The 25,452-nt window shown below is 35.6% G+C and overlaps 2 protein-coding genes across 2 annotated transcripts; both read right to left on the bottom strand.

The window, feature by feature from the left end:
* Positions 1 to 3,750: 3,750 nt before the first annotated feature.
* On the bottom strand, positions 3,751 to 23,942 carry LOC149897620 (uncharacterized). Its single transcript, XM_090116035.1, has 20 exons — positions 23,423 to 23,942; positions 21,987 to 22,178; positions 21,661 to 21,762; positions 21,394 to 21,504; positions 21,115 to 21,179; positions 20,993 to 21,028; positions 20,755 to 20,790; positions 19,523 to 19,714; positions 18,816 to 18,913; positions 18,466 to 18,607; positions 17,851 to 18,038; positions 11,764 to 11,920; positions 10,624 to 10,740; positions 10,053 to 10,198; positions 9,264 to 9,417; positions 8,206 to 8,337; positions 7,194 to 7,382; positions 6,607 to 6,702; positions 5,284 to 5,505; positions 3,751 to 4,785 (listed from the first exon to the last, which is right to left on the bottom strand). Exons 1-20 carry the CDS (start codon positions 23,580 to 23,582, stop codon positions 4,660 to 4,662), a joined length of 2,661 nt encoding a protein of 886 aa, XP_089972161.1. The 5' UTR covers positions 23,583 to 23,942; the 3' UTR covers positions 3,751 to 4,659.
* Positions 13,302 to 16,884, bottom strand: LOC149897621 (uncharacterized). The gene is made up of 4 exons (XM_090116484.1): positions 16,649 to 16,884; positions 15,445 to 15,607; positions 14,483 to 14,725; positions 13,302 to 14,131 (listed from the first exon to the last, which is right to left on the bottom strand). The coding sequence occupies exons 1-4, from the start codon at positions 16,882 to 16,884 to the stop codon at positions 13,865 to 13,867; spliced, it is 909 nt and encodes a 302-aa protein (XP_089972610.1). The 3' UTR covers positions 13,302 to 13,864.
* Positions 23,943 to 25,452: the final 1,510 nt, after the last annotated feature.

Raw genomic sequence — 25,452 nt, forward strand, 5'->3', positions numbered from 1 at the left:
CACGTATGCAGTCTAAACCATTCACCCCATACACTATAGATACTATACAAGAGAGAACAAAGCATTCGTTAAAAACTAAAAACCCAAATCATTAAACTGTGTCCCAAATTCTGTGTACAATTCAAATTCTTATTCTAAATCCAATAATTCCGTGTGTACCTTCGATTGCTCGTTGATTTGAAAAATCATTCACAAGTAACTAAGACTTTCATGTTCAAAAATGAGATCGATAAAATTTAAAATTATTTTGGTGGTAATTTTAAATTTGTCAAAAATGTTTTATACACAGGTTTTATACCACGTGAGAGAGAGAGATTACAAGATGAGCGACTACACCACGAGATGAAGTAGCTGGATACATTTAATTGACTTATAGTTTTATTCAAATACTAGCTTACCGCCCGCAGCTTCGCCCGCTTTACCTAATAAAATATATATATACTGAAACCTTCCTCTTGAATCACTCTAATTAACCTTTTGAACGCCAATGACATCTATAGATGTCATGCGCAATCGTGCCCTGTGCGCCAACGACACCTATACATGCCAAGAAACAGATCATAGATAAATACAAAATAAACATATTAAACCTTTACTTTTACGTGTTTTATTTATACAGTTTATGAACTGAATCCCCAGTTATTACATAATTGTACACAGTAAACAAAATTGCCAAGTAGTTATTCAAATATTTGATGACAAAAAATAACTTAATTAATGGCTAAAAAAGCATGTTCTCTCGCGCCAATGACATGTATACGTGCCTACTAGTGATGTAGTGTATTATTCAAGTAACTTCATTAAAATTTCAGCGAAATTACTCTAATTCGCTTAATTTTTGTAATAACTACAAAAAAAATATATAAGCTTAGTCACTGAGAAAAAAGATAAATACTACATTCTTTGGTATAATACCATATTGTCTATATTGTGGATATTGTTGATTTGAATATTTTCCTTTTCGCCAATCATGCGCATCCCTAGCACAGTATCGATATGCAATCCCTTCTGCGCCATTGACATGAATAGATGTCGGACTGGTGACGTCGTAAGCGCGTGCCGTGTTGTTAAGTGCGGAAAGTTGTAAAAATATTTTATCGAGTATTGCCGAGAGTGTGAGTGCCTTTATTAGAATATTCTTATGATACAAATTGTCGCTATGTCATATCAAAATATGGTAACCTACATATAATTAGTATTTGTAATAACTCAAGTATTAAACTAAATGATTGGAAAATAAATATGTAGTTTTAGAGCTATTACGCACTGTCGACAAGTCGCCGGCGACTGTGACTTACTATAGTTTAAATAGGGGCTTGCGCACTGTCGTCCAGGAGTACCTAAGTCCAGTCGCCGGCGACTGAGTCGCCGGCGACTGGTCGACAGTGCGTAATAGCTCATAATGCAATTCCCTTTATTTAAAGGTAATAGTTGTTTTGATATTTACAAATAAACACTCCACAATAATACCTATAGTTCATATAAACTTAATAAATAAACTCGATAAGTTATAATAATATACAGCTACACATCCCTAATCAGAAGCGAGAGATTATAAAAAAAAGGATGGTTGCCCGCGCCATTGGCATGTATACATGCCAATGGGGCGTAACTGATAGAGAATAGTGCTGTAACTTGCTGCAATTTTATATGTATTTTTGTATCTCAAAAGGTTGATTTTTTTTGTTGATAGTTGCTATAAATGTGGTCTTAAGTTTTTACAGTAGGAGATGAGGTTAAATAAATATTATTTTTGTGTTATAAGCTGTTTATTCAAATATTCAGACGTGAATTATTATGTTTATCGATAACATTTTGGAATCCCTACTATTTTCAAGGTTATCTCATTGAATTTGTGGCTTGGCGTGGAGGGCACGGCGATGCGTTTTTGCTCTGGCGGTCAAAAGGTTAAAAAAAATCCGTTGCGTCGTTAGATGCATACAAAGGGACAGAGAAAGCGACTTTGTTTTATACTGTGATGTAGTGATAGCGATGTAGTCATTTCATAAAATAAATAAAAAACCGGTCAAGTGCGAGTCGGACTCGCGCACCGAGAGCTTGAGACCGAGAGAGAGAACAAACGTACTTTTTATTATGTTGTTAACTATAAAATGTACGTTTTATCAATTTTTCCTTAATCTGTACTATAAGACAAGACATTGCTTGCCAAATTTCAAAACTCTGTGTTCACAGAAAGTACCATGTAGGTTTTGATTCCCTTGGGAATGTCGAAATTTGAGATAATTTGCAACATAAACTATGAACTATCTATGAAAAAATCAAACTTATAAGCCAACGTTTATAAGTATATTTCTAGTCTATTCTATTGATATTTCGTCGCTTGCTACATTCGTCGCTTCTATTGATAGTCACTCAGTATTTCTGTAACCCTAATTGATTATTTTTGTCACGTAAAACTTTAATTTACACTCACTCGTTGAAATACTACCCTTTATAAATTTAATATAGCTAAGTTACAGAATGACTATGAAACGATTCTTTATTTATCAATAACAACAGAGAAAGGAAAGAAAATAAAACACATGTTTACACGGCAACAATTTATTGCGTCGCCAATACTTACTATCAAAGTATTAACTATTATATAATTAACCTAATCATGATAACGCTCCGACGACATTTTATGCACAATTTTTACAAACGCCATGTCGGAGCTCCACTTTAAAACTAAACATAAAATACACAAAACATCTTGTAAGGAGATTATTAACAATAGACTCTTGTCTAAGTTGTAAAAGCCAGGCTTTAAAGGAAAAAGAATGCTCGAATAATTTAAAATTAAATACATAATTATATATACTAGTACAAATGTCATATAAAAGTAATAGTCGCAATTTAGTACAGTAGAGTCACGAATATAACAAATGTTACAAGAGAGAAAAGAAACATAATATATATTACAAATACAATAATGCGTTCATAATTTCTAACTGTCCACAAAAATCAGTCGCGAAAAATAAGTTTAAATATTTAAAGTAATGCACAAAATTACGCCCATGAAATAAAGAAGAGTTCCCGCTATAGGCACTAATCGATACATCATTATTTACAATCTTATTATTCTAATATAATATTTCATTGCGTCATTGTATCGAAGAACTATTAAAAATAAAATTTTCGCTATAAATCTCTTATATACTAGCGAACACTCCGGAGTTACTTGTGAATTCTGTTTTAGCCTACACGACGATTAAAATGTATTCACATTACCACAAAAATGTGCAAGACAAAATTTTCGTGACTTCTACAAAAAATAAATTACGCTACTGTAACATATTCTTTGAGTATAATTGTAAAATTGCAATTAAAATTAATAAAACGCACAATATATAACTAAATCCAAATATATATTTACTGCATCGTGTAGACTATCCAACAACTGTATATAACATACCTTATATATTTGTATATTTAGAATATATTAAGCTGAAGACTACAGTTTCTATTGTATCGGATCATCTAGTCTATGTAACATGAATACATCTGAGCAAAACTACGGGATAATTAAGGGCTCGTCAAACCTACAAAATTATGTTATACGATATAAAATTTTTACCACAACATGATATATTTAAGCGGCAAATGATTTATAATACAAAGGCACTAAAATCCGTAAAGGGGCAGTTAATTGTATAGATGTTTATTTATTAACCCATTGACCACCGAGCGGCCCGATCGGGCCGAGACACAATAGATTTTCTATTGTGTCTGTGATCCGAGGACTGACGGATTAAGAGCTAGATATATGTAGATAAAGTCCAAAACCTTTCCTTTTAAATATTTCGCTCCTTATACTGTCTTTTAGAATCTTTGTCCATAGTGAAAAATAATCTCACTAAACTGTATGACGAGACCTTAATATATATGTGCGTGACACTGAAATCTAACTCGCATGTACTTCTCAATAGCCTATTTAATATTTGGTGTCATCGTTATTAAATATAATAATATGTTTATATCCATCACTCTATTTAAAAATATTTGACACGTCTTTATACTTTTGAAAATCTACGACAATGATTATAAAAAGAATCATTAAAATCTATATATCACGTTTTACATTCTTTTAATATTTTTATTTTTAAATAAGGAAAAATATATGCGCGCAGGCTTTCTTCTCAATATGACATATACAACGAAATTTCTATTAACATCAAATGTTTCAATGTTATTGCTATATTTAGTATGCAACTGTTAAGTCCTTGCTTTCACCGCCAAAAAACCGAGACATTAGCATTACTTGTGGATTATCATCATTTATAATTTTTGTCTATGGTAAACTGTCAAAACATTAGTAATTAATGACTTTCCTTTAATTGCTTCATTTAGCGTATAATTTAAAATAATAAAATATGTATGTTGCATGCACAGATAACTCATATTCTCCTCTAACGTGTCTATGGCCAACACAAACGACCATAGACATAATTTTGCGTCCAACTTGTCTATGGCCAATAAAACCAATTAATTAACCGAAAAAAAAACCGAAATAAAATCAAAAAAAGGATGTTATCATCAATTCGGCTGGTATATTTTTTATTTTTGTATTCCATAGCCAACTTAACCGTCCATAGACAATGATGATAACCCACAGCATCACTACGCACACACACACACGCTCATACACTCGTGTGTGTGCTACTGGAAGTCCGCTAACGTCTGCCGCCATGTGGCGTGGAACGGAATGCGCAGGAGTTTCAGCTTCGTGTTCGGCAGTTGCGCTGAAAGCAGGCGCTGCAGTGTGGGGATTGGTAGGATTTCCACCTGGAAAGGACAAAAATGAAGATAAATTGCTGTTATTATTTTTTAAAAAGACTAAACTAATTATGAAAAGGAGTAAGTAATAATATAGAAACATTTATAGTACAGTACCACTGCTTTTTATACACTTTTTATATTTGAGATAATTAAAAATCTTAAAAACTCTATGACCAATCATAATTACAATTTATGTATAAAATACATGTCGGATAGTATTGTGACGTAAGTCACCTAGCGTATAACGCACATCTCTTCGAGGTCTAAATTGCAAATCTGCATGTTTTTCCTAAGACTTAAGCCATCAGCGCGCACCGACGTGCCACAAGTCACGCAGCGGAACGCGCACACTTGCTCCGTGGCACGCGTCACGTAGCGCACACGTGCGGCGTGGCACGCGTCACGCAGCGCACACTTGCGACGTGACACGCGTCACGTTGCAAGTGTCGCGTATCTGCGGCGGGCCAGTCACGTTAGTCGTGGGGCGGCGGGCCGGCGACTGACCTGCGGCGGGCCGGCCACGTGGCGCAGGTCGTCGGGCAGCCGGCAGCCGGGCACGGGCTTGAGCACGGGGATGCACTCGCCCAGGTCGGGTCGGGGCGCGTCGCCCTCGCCGCCCGCCTCGCACTGGTCGATGAACAGCTCGGTGACGCGCAGCAGCTCGATGGTGACGCCCCACATCAGGTGCGTCAGCGTGTCCTTCAGCCGCAGCACGCCGCTCAGCACCTGTAACCACACGCACATGAGATTATCTAACACGTCTATATTCACTAGAACGTTATTATAGTGATAAACTAGCTGTGCCGTGCGGTTCCACTCGCAAGAAAAATTCTACTTTACTACGAAACATCATTTTCGCGAAAGAGATAATAAACATATATATGTCGTGGTCATATCGTAGATTTGATCATTTCATGATATGAGTGGCCATTTCACGAAATGGTCGCATATCGTGAAATGGCCAATTTAGTTTGGCCACATCATGATGTGGTTTGGGCAGATCAATGATAAGAAATCGTTTCACGATATGGCCAATTAACGCACGGTTTTTTCATGAAATGATCAAAATTATTTGATCATATCGTAAAATAGTTACATTAATCGTTGGTAGAGGCGCTGCAAGCTCTGTGTTTATGTGATAAGATGGCGGCCGCTGGCGAAAATTAAATTATTCGCAGTTAAAAACTTCATAATTCGTTTAATAACAATATTATGAAGAAAGTCATAGCAAAGAATTTACGACGAAGAGGTACGAGTACTATGGAAAATGTGGATATCTTATATGTATTTAAGAAAAAATGCGACTTAAATAAAATAATTTAAGAAACTACTACTATAGGTATTATTATAATTGTTTGTTTTTTAAAAAGCGATCCGCTTCTGGCACTCGCCGGCCGCTGCCGCGGCACGCTCGCTTTGCTCGCTCGGCTCGTGCGTTGTTTATCAAAGTCTAACCTAACCTAACCTAGCTGTTTTCTATTGCAAAAACGATTCGCTTCTGGCATTCGCCGGCCGCTGCCGCGGCACTAACTTTAATGACATTAAACAAGTTTTTAGAATATAGTTATTCTGAATTTTTTTAATATTTTATGGACTCTTTATATTTTATACGATCTGGCCAAATGTGGATGACCAAATCGTGAAACGTTGACGATTTAACGATCTGATCAAACTATGCTGGCCATTTCACGATATGCGACCATTTCGTGAAATGGCCACTCATATCATGAAATGATCAAATCTACGATATGACCACGACATATACATCCATCCATCCTTACAAACTTGACATTTACAATATTAGTTAGATAATTTGACAAAAATTACCTGTTTATTGGTAGTGGCGGATTGTGATACATATGTCGGTATGATGAGTAGTCTCTGAATGTTTTTACATTCCGCTAACGCGTCGTCGAAGCCGACCTGAAAATCGAAACATGTCAAAATTATTTCATTGTTTTTAAGTGTTAGCAATTATTATGCTATGTATATGTATACAAGATGTTACAACGTAAGATTATGTTTTCATAGACACAATGCCGTCATAAACAAAATTATATTTTGTTGTTTAAATATTTTTTACGTGATCAGCGTATGCAAAACTACAAGTCCCTTTCAGCTGACTACACCGGTGGTGGGACACCCTGTATACTGTATAGTACACAAGTATACCTTGACATCGAAGTTGACGAGCTCGAGGCGCGTGAGGCGCGGCAGGCCGGCGAGCGCCTGCAGCAGCGCGGGCGCGGCGCAGTGCGGCACGCCGCGCTCCAGCCGCGCCAGTATAGTATACCTTGACATCGAAGTTGACGAGCTCGAGGCGCGTGAGGCGCGGCAGGCCGGCGAGCGCCTGCAGCAGCGCGGGCGCGGCGCAGTGCGGCACGCCGCGCTCCAGCCGCGCCAGTATAGTATACCTTGACATCGAAGTTGACGAGCTCGAGGCGCGTGAGGCGCGGCAGGCCGGCGAGCGCCTGCAGCAGCGCGGGCGCGGCGCAGTGCGGCACGCCGCGCTCCAGCCGCAGCCGCCGCAGCCGCACCAGCCGCGCCAGCGCCGCCGCGAACGCGCCGCCGAACGAGCACTCGCCCAGCTCCAGCGACTCCAGCTGAAAGGTGACACATCAGCCGTCATGTTTCATAATGGATTTGCATTAAAAGCGGCCGTACACGGACAGCTTCGAGCAGTTAAGCGTTCTAACAGACGAACGGCAGAGGCTACCAGTCCGTGTACGTCACTAAACCGTTAACTGCTCGAGCAGTCCGGGTACGTCACTAAACCGTTAACTGCTAGAGCAGTCCGTGTACGTCACTCAGCCGTTAACTGCTCGAGCAGTCCGTGTACGTCACTCAGCCGTTAACTGCTCGAGCAGTCCGTGTACGTCACTCAGCCGTTAACTGCTCGAGCAGTCCGGATACGTCACTAAACTGTTAACTGCTCGAGCAGTCCGGGTACGTCACTAAACCGTTAACTGCTCGAGCAGTCCGGGTACGTCACTAAACCGTTAACTGCTCGAGCAGTCCGTGTACGTCACTAAACCGTTAACTGCTCGAGCAGTCCGGGTACGTCACTAAACCGTTAACTGCTCGAGCAGTCCGTGTACGTCACTCAACCGTTAACTGCTCGAGCAGTCCGTGTACGGCCGGGCTAAGAATGATTATCTTTTCTAAAATGTAAATGCGTGTGTATTGTTTGAAATGCGCTTATCCCAGTACATGTAAGTTCGAACTGCAAAATTTTATTATGAGCGCTGCAGCAGTTAAAAATATATTGCAAGAGAGAAAATACTTTTATTTTCGACATATCCGACAAACGAAATTACAAAATAAAACAATTTTTAAATTAACATTTTTTGTAGGTAGGTAGGTCATTATTAAAAAAAAAACTATTCTAAACAATTTCAAAGCCATTACAAACACAAAAATAATTACCTGTTCCAATTGTCCAACAACTTCGCACGCACACCAGCCGAGTTCCTTAATTGACGTTAACGATAAATGCTGTAAATGGCGTAGATTACTTAGCGGCGTCAGGTCGCGCGTTAACGATAATCCTTTTAGACTCTGCAAACAAATATTAAAAATATAATTAATAAAATATTAGCGCGCAGCAGCGTGGGTGCACGGGGCTATACAGGTCGCGTCATGTAAAAAGAACTCTGACGGTCAAGCTGCGCATCGGCAATTTATCGGTCTATTTAGGGCTGATTTTTCAATCCTTGGTTAAAACTTATTCGTCGAATAATGTATGAAACTACCATTTTAAAAACGTATTCTAATTGCCTGTATTTGACAGTTTAGGTGACATTTTAATATTATCGTGTAATCCTTTATTGGACGGATAAGTTTTATCCAAGCATTGAAAATTACCTAATAATAATAATTGACATATAATTATAAAAAAGGTATTAATTGACATATTATAATTGTAAAAATGATATTTATGTAGTATGACATTGACATTCTATTGTTAATTTTTGCATGCCCAATCAATTGACGATTTTTGCTGAACAATAAATTATGTAACATCTGTAAATCTTCCACATTTCTTGCAAAATAAATATTTCACTTCATTTCAATATAAAGAGAGATGTACACCAACTCCCGGGCGTTTAATAGCACGATGTACTTTTGTTCGAAGATTACATACTTCTCTCTTTATACTATCATCATCAGCCCATATACGTTCCCATTGCTGGGACACGGGCTTTCTATTACAGGCTATAATCCACCACGCTGGCCAAGCGCGTGTAGGCGGATGACACATGTCGCCGAACTTTTTAATTCTTCGACATGTCGGTTTCATCACGTTTTCCTTCACCGTTCGAGCAGTGGTGATGTTACAACATGCGCAGATAAATTGACAAAAATCAATTTATTTCCTGCGCGCTCGTCTGGTCTCGAACCCCGGACTTATCGATTCGAAGTCCGAGGTCTCACCACTGAGCCAAAATCTTTATACCATGCTACAGGTAAACGTATGGGTATACCTTAAGGCGCAGCAGCTCAAGTCGCGTCAGTAGCCCGAGCGGCTCGGGGTCCAGCGAAGTGTCCCAAATTGCGGGCGCGCATAGAGCACGGAGTGAACTGACCCGGGAGCATACTGCTTCTACCACGCGGGCTGGACACCGGCATAACTCCAGCCTGACGAACAAACATAATAAAAACATGAAATTATGTCCTATTCTCAATCTTAATATATATAAATCTTGTGTCACAATGTTTGTCCTCAATGGACCCCTAAACCACTTAACCGATTATAATAAAATTCGCACACCATGTGCAGTTCGATCCAACTTGAGAGATAGGATAGGTTTTATCCCGGAAATCCTTCGGGAACGGGAACTATGCGGGTTTTTCTTTGAAAACGCGGGCGAAGCCGCGGGTGGAAAGCTAGTATATACATATATAATATGAGATGTACATGTGTTAGCAAATCAATTAAATAAATGAATATAACTATTGGTTCAACTGGTGATTGGTAAAAAAGATTATAAAACGCATATAGTGCACACGCGATTACGTAGCATTTGAAATCAATAAAAAAAAAATTCAAAGAAAAACATTTTTTTTTTCCACCAATATTATAAAAACAGACATACATTTAATATCCATTTTTATGAAAAAGTTGACCGTATCATGCGATTTAATAATGTGACAAACTAAGATACTGAATCAGTTTCAAACGCATTTAGCTACTGTAAAAACGCAAGCTCACATATTACACGCGCGTATTACAAAAAAAGGGTTAATAATATTGTGTTAGTATAAAATTTTACCTTTCGAGTGTATCAACAGTAGCTATGTGTTCAATAAATTGGTCCCAGAATGTTGTGTCATTCGCCGGTAACAGCATTTTCCGAAGGTCTAACCATTTTGTCGAATGCTTCTTTAGTGCTGTACACAACCCGCCCCAGTCACTTACCTATAAAATATACATAAATTTAGACTACTCAATAATTTTGTTGTATCAAAATGAATGAAAATGGATATCTTAAATATTCTAAGCATAAAGCAACTTGTTTTCATTTTAATCGATTTTAATAATAAATGAAAATATTATCAGTAAATTTTCAAGCTTTTTTGAGTCGTCATAAATTTACAAACTTTCTTGAGACGGAAAAGTTAAATAAAAATGCATTGATGTACATAAAAAAATTTCAAGTTCTCACAAACACATCACTATCACTATGACAATCACAAAATTGTTTTTCCATCCTTTAACGCTATTTATATGTAATTATAAACTGTGTTTCTTCTACATTAATAACTTTATGTATGTAATTATAAACTGTGTATGTTTTTTCTATAGTTACAAATTGTGATAAAATTCCAATTTTTGTTACTCACATGTGAATTTTTCATCCTCACATGTCGCCACAGTTGTGGCGCTGACGTCATCTCCTGCCACAGGCGGCAAACTCGCGCGCATCCGGCCAACTCGCGCATACACACGTATTGGAATATCTGCAACACGCATTATTATTGATAAAATAAATAAATAATATTTTATTTTAGTGGCATTTAAAGTATTTTAAAGGAGAACGTAGTAGTACTTTCTTCTTGGATATCTATGAAGATCTGGGACTAATTTCTATGGAGTTTCTTGCCAGTTATTCTCCAATAAAATTATAAATGTAAATGTTAAAAATATGTAATGACGATTCGAAAGTGCTTCTAAAAGAAGTCTAATTGAATAAATAAATGTTTGATTTTGAGTTCTTCTTTATACGGCCGTGAAACACGGTTAATATTGTACGTGGTATAACCTATATTAGTCGCTCCTTAATAAATAAATTATATAATATGTACTGTGCATAAATGATATATTGTGCATTTAATGGCAAGCATTATTTTTACGTAAGAGCAAAGATAAGTTGTACCGAGTCATTTACGAAATTCTTTGGAATTCGGGTGCGAAGTTTAAATTAGCTCTCGCATATCTGCTCGCATTTATGTAACTTTAGCTGAGACAAACAAACACTTTCGCACGTGCTATATTTGCATATAATATGTGAAATGTATTAATAATAATTTTGCACCGATCTATAGAATTTCATACAATAAAACACATTCAAACACTAGATAATAATCTCACAATGTATTTGCAAACTAATTACTTAATTTTGTTGAATTGACAAAAAAGCAACATTTTATTTAGTAATTACTAGCTGCGCTTCGCGGTTTCACCCGCGTGGCTCCGTTCCTGTTGGTCTTAGCGTGATGATATATTATAGCCTATCCTTCCTCGATGAATGAGCTATCTAACACTGAAAGAATTTTTTAAATCGGACCAGTAGTTTCTGAGATTAGCGCCTTAAAAAAACTTTATAATATTAGTATACATTTAAATTACAATATACAAGTTAGGAAGTGTTACAGATAACCAAAGTTTGGAGCATTATTTTACGATTTACATTCCAAAGTAAACAATTAGAGTGAGACACACACAAAACACAATCAAAATAACATTATAATGGTTATATATACCTGCACAGCGACATTATAGTTCTTCTCTTGCGCGCGTTTATAGAACGCGGTGAAATAGTCCGTGTCATCAATCTTGGGCCGTCCGCGTCGACGCGGAGACGCGATCGCGGGCGGGGACGCTGCGCCGTTCGCTACACGACCGCGAGACAACTTCTCACTGCGAGAAATATAATTTTTTATAAGGAAACATATATTTTTTGACGTGACAACGTCTTATAATTCGATAGAGCCGGCTGCACGCACGAAAAAACATGACTCATATGGCGTTACCTCGCTCTGAGGCGTTCCAAGGCTTGAAGTGCAAGCGAGAGCGCGGAACGAGCGACAAAGAAGCACAATCGGACATTGTCACGTTCAACTATCGTCAGTAAACCGACTTTACAGACAACCAATTTTTTTTTGTTCGGGTCCTTCTCACTAGTAGAAATATTTGGTCTTACCACAAAACAATTTAAACACAGTCTAACTTTAAATCTGTCACTTTAATAGTTGTCTGTGTGATATACGACAAAACCAGTATAAAGAGAACCGGCGTTTAAAGTTAAACCCTGTCTAAAGTTTTTTGGTGTAAGACAGATTGTTTTTATATAGATAAAAAGTTTTTTTGTGAAACAGGGTGATTTTATACATTTTTTTATTATTTTTAATATTTTTTGCGATGTTTTTTGTTATTATTATTTGTTGGAGATAAGTTTATATAGATACAGCGTGTTAAATTTATAGACTGGTAGCAGGATAAAAAAAAAAAATAAGTTTCCAAGCGTTTTAAAATGCAAAAGTAGAGGAATTAAAAGACAAAGATCGCCCAAAATTTAATTCAGTCGATGCAAACATTTGCCTACTAAGTTAAAGGGTAATTTCATAATTTATTCAATTTAAATTTAATAAAGCAAGTTTTACATTACGTGGTTCACGGTTCTTACAACTAATAACTTACCTTAATTTTTTTTTTTCATTAAAATTAAGCAATTTCATAAGAAATGACACATACCTTGTCCATGAGAGTACCTAAATAACATTATGTATTATGTTAAGAAGACAGATGAACGATCAACAAAAAAAATGTGTGCGTGTACACTAGTACATACACACTTAAGAAGTGAAACTTCTTTATGACCTTATTTTTTCAAAAAATAAATTACTATATGCAACTTTACAGAAATACGTCGAATCACGCGTGGTAGCGATAAGAAAAAGATGGCGCGTAACGGAAAAATGTCACGCGTAACAAAAAAATGTTACACAAAATTTTTTTCCAACCCCGATAAAGAAGTTTCACTTCAAAATTGTATGTAAAGAAAAACGTTGATTTTTAATTAATTCATCCATCTTATTAAATATAAGAAAATAAATATAGAAACATACCGATCTAATTATGTATATTTAAAAAAAAAAATTTAATTTTTAGTTTTGATAATTATTTTTTGATGATTTTGAGCAGTAGTATGTAATAATAAAATTCACCCTTGAAAATTATTTAATAAAAATATTTCATTAGATTGAGTATGTTTCTATCAAAGGTATGAAAATACAAATCATAATTTGATACTTTTTATTATACAAGTTGCCTGAATAACATACACATAATGCGCTTACAACAATCACTTGAAACTAACTTCATAAACATGCAATTAAATATCTTTGAACTATATTTTGTTCCTATACTATCAAATAATGACCATATTCAATAGCTTCCCTATATATATTATGAATATAATGGAAAAAATCCAAACAAACATATACATAATAAAATATGAACAAAAAAGACTAAAATAGCGACCGGCACTTCTATTTTTGATGAGAGACTAAAACTACAAATATGCGATTGCATGGCAAATTGCTTAAAATATTTAAAATTATTATATAATTGTTGTCTTATGGGCAGCGTTGGGCCAACAAATGATCGTCGATGCTTGCCGCCATTATGGCGATTACAAATAAACACGGCGATTACAAATAAACATCTACAATGACGACCGATAGACATTTAGGCTCTCTACACTATCGTGATTGCCTCTACTCGCCCAACGCTGCCCATTGTGAAGAGGGTCCATTATATTTGAAATTCATATAGCCTATCTATCTTTAATTTCCTTTCTTTTCAATTCTGCTGCCCCCTCGCTACAACAATAAATCGTCTACCATTTATAACAGCTAACGATTGTGGTAAGGTCTGTCTGTTCGGTAATGGTATGGGTATAACAGGGGCTATAGGGGCCACGGGGGTTGTGGGGGCCACGGGGGCTATGGGGGCCACGGGGGCGATAGGGGCTGCAGGGGCCACGGGGGTGTTGGGACCATGCTGGTTGGCCCCAGTGGCGCTGGGAGACACGGCCCACACTTTCTGCCCGTCAGCACCGCCTGACATCTGAAATGAGTTTTTTTATCAGTTACTTTGTTTTACTTAAAATACTATATTATTTATATTACTACCGCGGTATTGATCTATAGCATTAAAAAAGTAATAAGCCCGATGATACATTTAATAAAATATGCTTTTTTTTTTTAATTTTGTCAAACTATTTTTTTTCACATTCATACTATATCTGCTGCATAAATTATGATAAGAATATAATTTCGCACAAGGATTCGGTGTAAACTGTTGCTCTTGCGTAAAAATAGTGTGTCATTACTCTACAATATACGAAATTCTTCGTAGTTCGCGACTGTCCTTTAGCTATGTATAATTTATTTCTACAATATTTGTTTAAATATTTACCTTCATCCGTAACAGGACTCGCTTATCACTTCTCTGTTTAGACGGCACAAGCACGCGCCTCGGCACCGGCACTGTATCGGGCGACATGTTGGCCGACTTGTTGGCCGACATGTTGGATACGTTGGCCGATTGGTTGGTGTTGGTCAGCGTGATGGGAGTTGGCGTTTGGAGCCCAGTGTTTGATGCCACACCAGATTTGTGAATTAATGGCGGCGGGTCACGCGGTTGGGATGTTTCGCAGTTCTAGAATATATAAAAAAACATTAAGTACGCAATATGAAAAATTTAAATAAAGGCAAATTAAACATTATCATGAATGTTAACTTTTGCGTCATTTACGAAGTCGATGAAACCAATTGACGCCAAAATTGTTAGCGTAACTCACTTAATTACAGTACGACAAAACGGTTTTATTTATTTTTATATTAATAATAATGCTGAAGAGTTTGTTTGAACCCGCTTATCTTAGGAACTACTGGTCCAATTTCAAAAATTCTTTCGGTGTTAGATAGCCCATTTATCGAGGAAGGCTATAGGCTATATATTATCAGGTTTACAAACAGGAGCGGAGCTAAGCGGGTAAAACTGCGAAGCGCAGCTATTTCTAATATAATATCTAACTTTTTAGCACAAATTTATAGGAATTTTTTTTTTCGTATTTAAAATCCATTTTGTGACTGACCTGTTGGCTTGGTTGGTAGTGGCCCTACCTTCCAAGTCAGAGGTCGTGGGTTCGATTCCCACCCGGGGCAAATATTTGTGTGATGAACATAGATGTTTGCTCTGTGTCTGGGTGTTAATTATATATATAAGTATTTATTTAAAATTATATATGTATGTTTATCAGCCATCTGGTTTCCATAACACAAGCGAAAAGCTTAGTATGGGATCAGATCGTGCCGTGTGTGAAAATTGTCCTCAAATATTTAAAAAAAAAATTTGGGCCGCTATAATTGCCTCACCTTGCAGTAGAACGGGTGCGGCGGCGCGTGCGCGAGGCCGAGGCACGCGGGGTGGTACAGGCAGAGGCACGCGGCACACGCCAGCGACGGCACTGCGCGCCCGCACGATAGAGAGCACGGCTGTTGGCCCAAGCGACCCACCTGGATTGTTTTATAGATTAATCTATACTAATATTATAAACATAGAGATCTAGAGAGATGCCAATCGCTTGCGCTGAGTACGAAACCATGTCTCATAAAAAAATTACGCACACAACTGCAGTAAACAAAATCAAAACAATACTTCGCGTTGTGTGCGTGTCATCACACAAAAATATGAGAGCGACTATTCGTTCGCACACTAGATTGTAAGTGACGTACGTATACAGCACCGCTACAGTTTGTTCTTTTTTTGGACATATTGCTGCGACACCGGCCCCGCCCCCTAACCATATCTCCCTTTAGTTTCTGTGATCTGTGATTATAAAGCTGAAGAGTTTGTTTGTTTGTTTGAACGCGCTAATCTCGGGAACTACTGGTCCGATTTGAAAAATTCTTTCGGTGTTAGATAGCCCATTTATCGAGGAAGGTTATAGGCTATATATCATCGCGCTACGACCAACTGGGGTGGAAAAGAAGGGTGAAACCGCGCGCAGCAGCTAGTATGTGATATACATTGATATATTATAGTCGTTTAAACTCACCTATAATGTGTATCGATAAAAAATGTGACACACATTTCAATATTACAGTTGATTTTAATTTTGCTTATCATCTTTTGTTATTTATTTTCAATTTATTTATATATGTCAGGAATTTATATATTTAACTAGCTTCCGCCCGCGGCTTCGCCCTCGTGGTGTTTTGATAAAAGGTAGCCTAGCCTACCGATGTTCTTTCTCAGGGTCGAAAGATTGTGTCTGTGCCAAATTTCATCAAAATCGGTTGAGAGGTTTAAGCGGGAAAGCGTAACAGACAGACAGAGTTACTTTCGCATTTATAATATTATGATATATAATTAGGGATTAGCTTGCTACAAAAAATAATTTTGCTAGCTCGCTTCATCGATTGCAAGCAATCGGAGTAAACAATAGAAACATCAAACAACGTATAAAAACATTTTCTGTAATTTCATAACTTGACTTTCAATAATTCTACAATTTTAAATAATAAATAAAAAAAATATATTAATATAATAAACATGTATACTATACCTGGTTATTACCGGTCGCAGTCTGCGGTCGCGCGTGCAGCGGCGGCGGCGCCGTCCTGCGGCCACACTACACTCCACCACTGCTCACTGCGCGACGCTTTGCGGCCGTGTCGGCGTGTACGAACTTGTACGTGTACGTGTACGAACGTGTACGTGTACGAACATGTACGTGTACAACGTGTACAAACGTGTGCGTGTACATGTACGTGTATAAACGTGTACGTGTACAACATGTACGTGTATAACATGTACGTGTAAGTACGTGTACATGCGTGTGGTATTAGGACGTGATACGGATTTTTTGAGAAATTCGAGTTTTCGTGTACTAGACTGTTTGAAATTATATTTTAAGTAATAAATAATAAATGTGTTTTAAACTGCTTGGAAAATTTTTAAAGTTTATTCTTATCATACTGTTTAAAATGCAATTAAAATATAATTTCCTCTATTCAGAACAAAAAATTTATGAGTAACAATCAAATTTTAACATACGAACATTTATTAAAAATAAAAAACTGTATCATAGTAAATTTCAATATAATTTTTACGCGGACAAAAAAAACGTCGACACAACCGCAAAGCTCGGCGAACATTTGACAATATAAAATGTAAACACACTTAAAACGAAAATGTGAATACATTTCAAATAAACAGTAATATAACGAACCGTGAACCACCGTAATGTTAGGAAAAAATCCTGCCTAACTTTTTATACTAAGTAATCAGAAGATATTTTTTTAAACCCTGACAAAAAAAAATTGTTTATTTGTTTTGCAAAAATAGTTGTTAATTAAAAATTAGAAAACTTTTATTAATATGTTTACAATGAAAAAACAAGTTTTGTCAGAAACATTATTGCCGATTATCTCATTTCTATGTTTATTAAATTGTCAATTAACTTACAAAATAACTGCTTTCTGATAAGTTATCAATAATTATTCAACACTATAAATATTAATTAATTATTGAAAACTCCAAAAACGTACATCAGATTAAGATTAAATGAATTCATTACGACTTGAATGTCTATAAAATTATTTTCTACAATATTGTGCAAATTCAACTTGCACCAATTATAATTTTATTTATATTCGTCATTCGTCAAAGAACACAATTAAATATGTACTCAAATAAGATCATAACACAATCAAAAACCACTCGCATGAAATCTTAACCTGACATACGTCCCCCCCATAAATATCCCCACTCCATACCTAGGTTTCTTCCAAGCGGCGGTATTATTATTATCAGCAGCTGGTTGCGGTTGCGTCGGTTGTGTCGGTTGTGTCGGTTGAGTCGGTTGCGCTTGCGCAGACTGTCGCCGCGATTGTTTTGACGCGGGCGGCGGTTGCGGTGTGGCGGGCGAACTGTTATTATTTAGTCGGGAGCCCATTGATTTGACCTAAAGAAAATATTTCACCAAATGATAAGATGGAAATAAAATTATAATTAAAAATAGATTTTAGATGCAAACAAATCATGTTGTATGTGTTTTTGTGTATTTTCACATGAATACACACTTAGAAACATAGCCAATAATGATTGGTATATTGCTTAATAGCTTTTTATGCAACAATAGCATGCAAACAAGATGGAATGACAGTGGAACAAATATCAGTAATTAGCACATAACATAGGGAGTGCCGGCAGAAGTGAAAACTTGATTATTAACGTTGAGCATGTTTGATATTTTGGAATGGTATCCGTCTTACGCTTTTTCGATCAGGTCACGTGTCCTGACGCGAGTTTAAGATTTTATACCCATTACAGAAAAAGCGCTCAACGCCGCTAAAGAAGTTTTCACTTCAAAAAAACTATGTAAGTCTTACCTTAATCTTAGATGGTGGTGATTTAGGTGTATTATGTTCTGGACTAGCGCCTTTCGGCGGTTTCGGTTTGGGAGTGCGTTTTCCTTCTACAGTAGTAGGCGCTGCTACGGGTGATTCCACGCGACGCATTAGTTTCGCGTCACTGTATAAAGACATATTTTGGTAATAAATAAAATCTAATTCAAAAGTACTTTAATAACTTTGACATAATTCAGAATCCGGCTCGAAGGACCAAAAATGTACAGTATATTTTTCACGATAAAATTGAATTCTATGAATTTCTTTTATTATAACTACACAATATATTACATCAGTTTAAGTGTGTTTGATCAATGTAAAAAAATACTTACCGAATGATTTCTTTTTCGGGATCATCAATTCCAAGGGATTCTTTGAAAAATGAAAAGTTTTCTAGCGTAAGCCCAGTTCCAGACAAATGTTCAGATACCTGTGAAATAAATAAACTTTTTTTATTATATTTGACTTAATAGGTCATATCTAAAATAGAATTAAAGTTTAAATTAATTTAATTAGCATCCGTGTGTTTCATTAGTATAGAGCCCAGTAAGGTGGTGGTGACCACCTACAGAGGTGTCCGTGACAAAATATATGAAAAAATGTATGAAGTGGCTGTCGCTGACCACCAGTGGCTGTGGTCGGTGGCCCGTTTGCGTTAAACTTTGGACTAAAGCAAAGGGGGCGCAGGACTTAGAAAATTTTGATGGAGTTGGTGTCATTATAACACCTATTTATTATTGTTTTATCGTAAAGATTACGCTAATATTAGCATGTTTTTATAGGAACAACTTTTCTCTAAAATAAAAAATGGCCGAGATATTCGCCCTCAAAGATTGATGGTTTTCATTAGGTTAGGTTAGGTTAGGTTTGTTAAAAAAAAAAAACTACACAGAAATAGGAGCCTTGCGAAGCGGGGCTCCGTCGACGCGCAAAAAAAAAATTTTCACTTTGGATCAAAAATTTTCTAAGTCCTTACTTTGCCCCCCCTTTGCTTTAGGCGGACCCCCTAATCCCTAACCCTTAACCCATTAGCACTCACCTCGCGAGTGGAGCGCAGCTTCTTGCCCGCCGGCGTGTAGTAGTAGATGTCGGCGTTGCGGCGCGAGTGCGCGTCGTGCGCCGCGCGGTACACCAGCTCGCGCTTCCAGCCGCGCTCCAGCGGCGCGCGCAGCAGCGGCGACGACATCTCCGTGGTGGGCCGGCGGCCCCTGCCCAACGGGGATGAAGACGCCTGTATACATTCGATATAGAGATCCTATAGTCTGTATTATTATTAAAACAAATTATATAACGATTGTATTTGTTATGTGTGTGAAATAAAGTGTAAAAAAATAAATAAACGATCCTGTAGTCTGTATAATAACATAAAAGTGCCATGTATAATAACTAGCCGATTGTGCTGGCTTCGCGTGTGATAAAAACTACATAAAATACATTGAGATAATATTAATATGGAGACGACACCGCCTACATCACTTATGTTCCGCTCAACATACGCCAGTTGAGCGGAAATAAGGTGTAAATAAATAAATAAACGATGCTGTAGTCTTTATAATAACATAAAAGTGCCATGTATAATAACTAGCCGCTTGTGCTGGCTTCGCGTGTGATAAAAACTACATAAAATACATTGAGATAATATTAATATGGAGACGACACCGCCTACATCACTTATGTTCTTTTTATGTTTTTTTTAATGGTTTTAAAGTGAAACGCATCAAATATGCCTTCGTGTGTGTTACGATATTGCACAAATAATAAGGAAAAGTGCAAAGGAATAACTCTCATCGGTAAGTACCTAACTAGATAGTAATTTTTAAAACTTAGTTAGAGCAAAAAAATGGCGCACAGATTTTGTTCGTGGTGTCTCCTCCATACGTAGTAATATTATCTCAATATCAATGATAAAATATAGCCTATGATATCAAATGCACAGATTATGTGGCTTTATATCGTCAAATATTTTCAGGATTAGTTAAGTAGTACAAGTACAAACCTAACCTAATTGAAATATTAGTACATATTATGTCAAAATACTAAGTGTCGCTTTCAACAATAAAATTCAACTAGAAAGTTTTAGTAGTAACTAACATATTAAAAAAAGTTAAATTTCGACATTTCATAATGTTAGACAACAGCAAACCTCAACCTATTTAAAATACCTATTCAAAAATATCTCCCAAGTAAGTATACTTATAGTCAGTTAAAAATGTATATCACAAGTTTTATTATAAATACCAAGATATTATTCTAATCTAAAAAAATACTAACTTTAACTTCCTCCTTTATAGCTTCTATCCTGAGGTGCTGCATGCATACATTGATTTATTAAAATAATATTAATTTGTCTTTGATGAAGCAAATTTGAAATGAATTGAAAGTAAAAATTTCACAGTACACATCCATTAGATTTATCATAAAAGGATGACTAAAATCAATAATAGTACAAACACAAATAAATTATAAACTATATTGTAATAAATTGAAACCATTACAAAACAGTACTAACTTTTATTTCTTCTTTACTCCCATTTACCCTCTGATGCTGCTTGCACAAAGAAGTAAACAAAAATATTGAAATTATATTTCGCTACAAAATTTTAATTATTTATCAATTATATAAAAACTTACATCAGTAGATACAGCTCCATCACCATCTGATCTTGAAGATAGTGCGGAAGAAGGCCGCGAACCATCTGTAAGGATAAAATTAAATTATAAGTTACAAACTTGTAAAAAATCAACGAATTGACTTCATACAGTCAAAAATGCCGTTAGGAAGAAGTTCACAAGAAATATAAATACAACGAAATTTAGGTACTTTTTCACAGCAAGATGTAATATTTTTTAATATTAAACTTCAATTGTATTTACTACTATAACATCTCAAAATATAATAAAGTGACTTACCTGTATCTTGCCGAAGTCTTTTACTAGCTTTCACTGGTTGCAATGATGTTGAAATATTTCGTAATGGAGTATAACTCTTCTCTGCTTCCGAAATTTCTGTCTCCAAACGTTCTAAACATAATAAATGGAATAAATATTTGTAACCACATATTTTATATGATATAGGGGTTGTACAATGCTATATAAATAGAAGGAAGTGACATAGCAAGCATGTAAAAAGGTATTATAGGGGCGCAAAGTTATGGCAGCTAAGTATTCTCTCCTTACCTAAAATTTTATTGTACCCCGTCAAGTTGTTCATTTCAACGCGATCAAAACCCTTAAAATCCTCATCTGTCGAGTATCTTCTTAAAAATTTCCATTCTTCGTCTGTTGTGCATGTAAATCATTACAGTTTAAGATTTGCACAACAAGGGAATAGTATAAATACCTTATAATTATGGTCAGAGTAGTTCCTTTTCTAACTATTCTATGAATATATTTAATTTAGATATAAGTATTCATTTACAATGAAACATACCAATATTTTAAGAATGATGAACTACTTCTACCAGTTTAAGGCTGTAACTAACAATATTACAAATGCTACTCACCAATTATCTTGTTGAACTCTGTCAAGTCGCTCTTGTCTGCCTGCTCAAAACCTTTGAAATCCCCATCGTCGCTAAACGCAGCAGACGCTCTGCGTTTAATGCCTCGCTTATCCTCTTCCTCTTCTTTCTCATCTTTATCTATTATATCTTTGTCATCGTCATTTACTTTGTCTTCCGGTTTCTCTTCTGAACCTTAAATAATTATAATTTTAAAACAAATGTTTAGTTAAAATGGGGATGAGGATTTTTTATTTAGAACTATTATTTCTCCATTGTTGCAGTACTAATTGTTACAATAACATTTAATTATATTTCAAGAAAATAATTCCAAAAAATCCATTTTTTAATGAAATTGTAAAATAAATTATTCAAATGGATTATGCACACATTGTTGCTTTATAATGATGTAAAGAAACAAAGTACTATTATAATTAATTATTAATCAATCAAATTATAATCTTAATTATTAACAAGTGAATATTCTCTCACATCCAATCAAACATATAACATCCCTATTTAATATCAAGTGTGTTGCCAATGTGAATAAGACTTCAAACTCGAGGTCAAAGTAACATATTCAGAATAGCGGACAACTCGCTCCTAAATGATATTTTAATATCTTATGATTATATGTTCCAAATATGACACTAATATTGATAAGCACATGTCAGACCCAAGACATTCCATATTATTGTTTATACGTTGGTGAAGACTCAGCAATATTTCAATCTGAGCGGCCAAAACTGTTCATCTTCTCTTCGCCAAATGAATATGCAAAGGTCTTAATAACAGACACAAAGCATATAACATAAAGGCCAATTTGTGGAGGTTCTATAGCTCCCCTGTGAAAATGTGACTTACAGTTCTAATATTATACTATACTACTGTATAAATTCACTAATTTATACAGTATATCTATAGTTCTATCGCTATAGAACACTTTCTATAGCGATAGACTCGCAAACACTACATAGAAACAAATACAACTAAAACCCTATAAATTAAAACGTTAAACTACATAGTGATGATTTCTAGTGCTAATATAGAACACGAATAACCAACATATGGATGTGCTAACTATGTGCTACTAACCTAATAAGTAAATTATGCTTTAGTGATTGCTCTGTGTTAATAAAATGTTTAATAAATGGACTATAAGCTATTACTTCAATCATAACTTTAAAAATGTAACAGCAACTTGGGATCCTCAATAGATATTCATACATAAGGTGCCAAGTGTACATAAGAAAATGAACTTAGAAAAATAGTTTCAAGCTATCAAATACACCAATATTGTCTTAAAATTACGAAATATGGTTTCGGATTATCATTTATATTCGAACAAATAAGAACAGAAAGGGAAAATTCAGTTTATATGGATAATATATGATGTCAACACAAAAAAAATAGGTTATGTTTTGGAAAAGTCAACACACCTTTATTGGATTCTTCGGTATCTCCAGACTTTGGAGCGGGAGGCTCAGCAGATTGTTTTGATGATTGCTCCGCAACAGGAGCCTCTTCTGCAACATCATCAGCCCCCACTTTAGGTTCCTCGCTTGACGCGTTATCTCCCACCGCCATTTCATCCGACATTGTCAATTCTAAATATATCACAAATGTACACTGTCAAAGCCTAAATAATCACATAACAAATAGTCACGACACTACACCAGACTACACGAGAATAATAATTAACAGAGCTTGTGCGCGTCACTACGACAATTTCCCGCTATATTGTCTAAGAAAAAAAACTTCTTGAATTACGCTCATACGACACGTTTAATATGATTTTTATGTTCGAGATTTTAAAAGTCTAAAATCTTTGTAGATTTACGCACCAATTCACTGAACTCAGATGTTAATATAGACGAAAATTAAATGAATTTACGTCTACACTATGTTTCCAAAGGAAAATGTCGTTCATCAAATCATAAACAACATCCGCTCGAGCGACGCCACATTACTTGTCTATGATTAATGTTACAAGTACAAAAATCTTTTCAAATGTCATTAAAATAAAATCTATGCTTTCGTGATGCTTTCGAATTTTCCGTGAATTTTCTAACATCAGATTGTGCATCAGATGCTATCAGATAAGATAAGGTTTTAAAAAAATATTTTCTTCTATTTAAAAATACATTAAATACACTTAAACAGCAACATAATAAAACAGATACATCTATTAAATAAACTTTAACAGTACTTTCAAGATATTTCGCTGATCCCACAAAAAGGTATGATCACTGTCCTTTTATGGTAGATTATATTATGTACTCACTAATTTTAAAATTCTCCGTTTCGTATGAATTTGAATATAAGCTTTTCGAAATGAAATCCTTGCTTTGTATTACTTAGTAATTAAACAAATTATTTTTAAGAAATGTACAATAGAAAGCAACTTGTGTAAAGTGTGTAAAGTTCAGGCATGACGACAGTATCCATAAATGATCGAATTAGTGTTTTTAAGGGAAAATTTATAATAAATAAATTAAAAATAGTCACTTAGAAATAGTGAAAACATTAAGATTAATGAGATTATCAATAAAATAAAACATTGAAATTCTGCAGTCGGCCATCTTGACTAAAACACGCGCGACGTCACGTCTATGTAAACAACTTCGCGTCAGGTATATTTTGTTGTTATGAATATGTTGAGAATACGCATATTTATTTATTTTCTATTTTTTAACGTATGCTTTATCGACTCAGAACAGAAATATAATTGCGAATTCACGAATATGTGGTTCGAATCATTTCATATTATTTTCTCTTTAATACTTTTTTTGGGTATTATTTTTATGTAGATTCACATTGCAATACTGCACACCACTTATAAACTTTGAAATTAGATTCTTTAACACTTTATAATTAAATATTTGTTTAATTTTACTTCGCTATGCATACAGATAATTACGTATTTACGTAAGAGTGACGTCACGCCTACGCCATGACACCTGTGAGCTGTTTTAGCACAGTTAATAAATATTTTTTGAAAAATGGCTTTTATCTTCGTTAAATTTAAGTATATTAGCGAAATATAGGGTTTTTCTTGTTTAATAATCGTAAACACACATTATGGAAGAGGTTTTGAAAATCTTTCGTCATGCCTAAACATCATACTTATACGATGGCAACACATTATACTATTTGGTGGCAAATAGGACCTTTTTTACAACCGACATTATTTTCATGTTTGTCATAGGACTTCTTTCGTGGCGAACACTATACAATACCACAGATAACACCCGACTTTTTCGAGAGGTTTTAAACAGTTTTAAAACTGCTAAATTATCTTTATGTAAAACTAGCGGTCCGCCCCAACTTCGCCCGTGGTACATATTTCGCAATAAAAGGTAGCCTATGTTCTTTCTCAGGGTCTAAAGATTATCTGTGACAAATTTCATCAAAATCGGTCCAGTAGTTTATGCATGAAAACAATACATACATACATACAAACCTTTCC

The sequence above is a fragment of the Colias eurytheme genome, chromosome 25 (genome assembly GCF_061535395.1).
Source record: "Colias eurytheme isolate Ceu_HAF_F1 chromosome 25, ilColEury1 Martin Lab GWU primary, whole genome shotgun sequence".
Classification (NCBI taxonomy): Eukaryota; Metazoa; Arthropoda; class Insecta; order Lepidoptera; family Pieridae; genus Colias; species Colias eurytheme.

Bases quoted from the DNA above. Each gene is read 5' to 3' on its own strand.
- LOC149897620 (XM_090116035.1), bottom strand. From the start codon at position 23,582: ATGTCGGATGAAATGGCGGTGGGAGATAACGCGTCAAGCGAGGAACCT. The intron at 10,741-11,763 runs GTATATATAACC...TGCGTGTTGCAG, and splicing joins ACTATAATGTCGCTGTGCAG to ATATTCCAATACGTGTGTAT. The intron at 5,506-6,606 runs GTAATTTTTGTC...GTGTGGTTACAG, and splicing joins CCGCCACTACCAATAAACAG to GTGCTGAGCGGCGTGCTGCG.
- LOC149897621 (XM_090116484.1), bottom strand. From the start codon at position 16,884: ATGTTATACACGTACATGTTGTACACGTACACGTTTATACACGTACAT. The intron at 15,608-16,648 runs GTAATAACCAGG...ATATTAGTATAG, and splicing joins GCGACCGCAGACTGCGACCG to ATTAATCTATAAAACAATCC. The intron at 14,132-14,482 runs GTAAATATTTAA...AACTCATTTCAG, and splicing joins GAGTCCTGTTACGGATGAAG to ATGTCAGGCGGTGCTGACGG.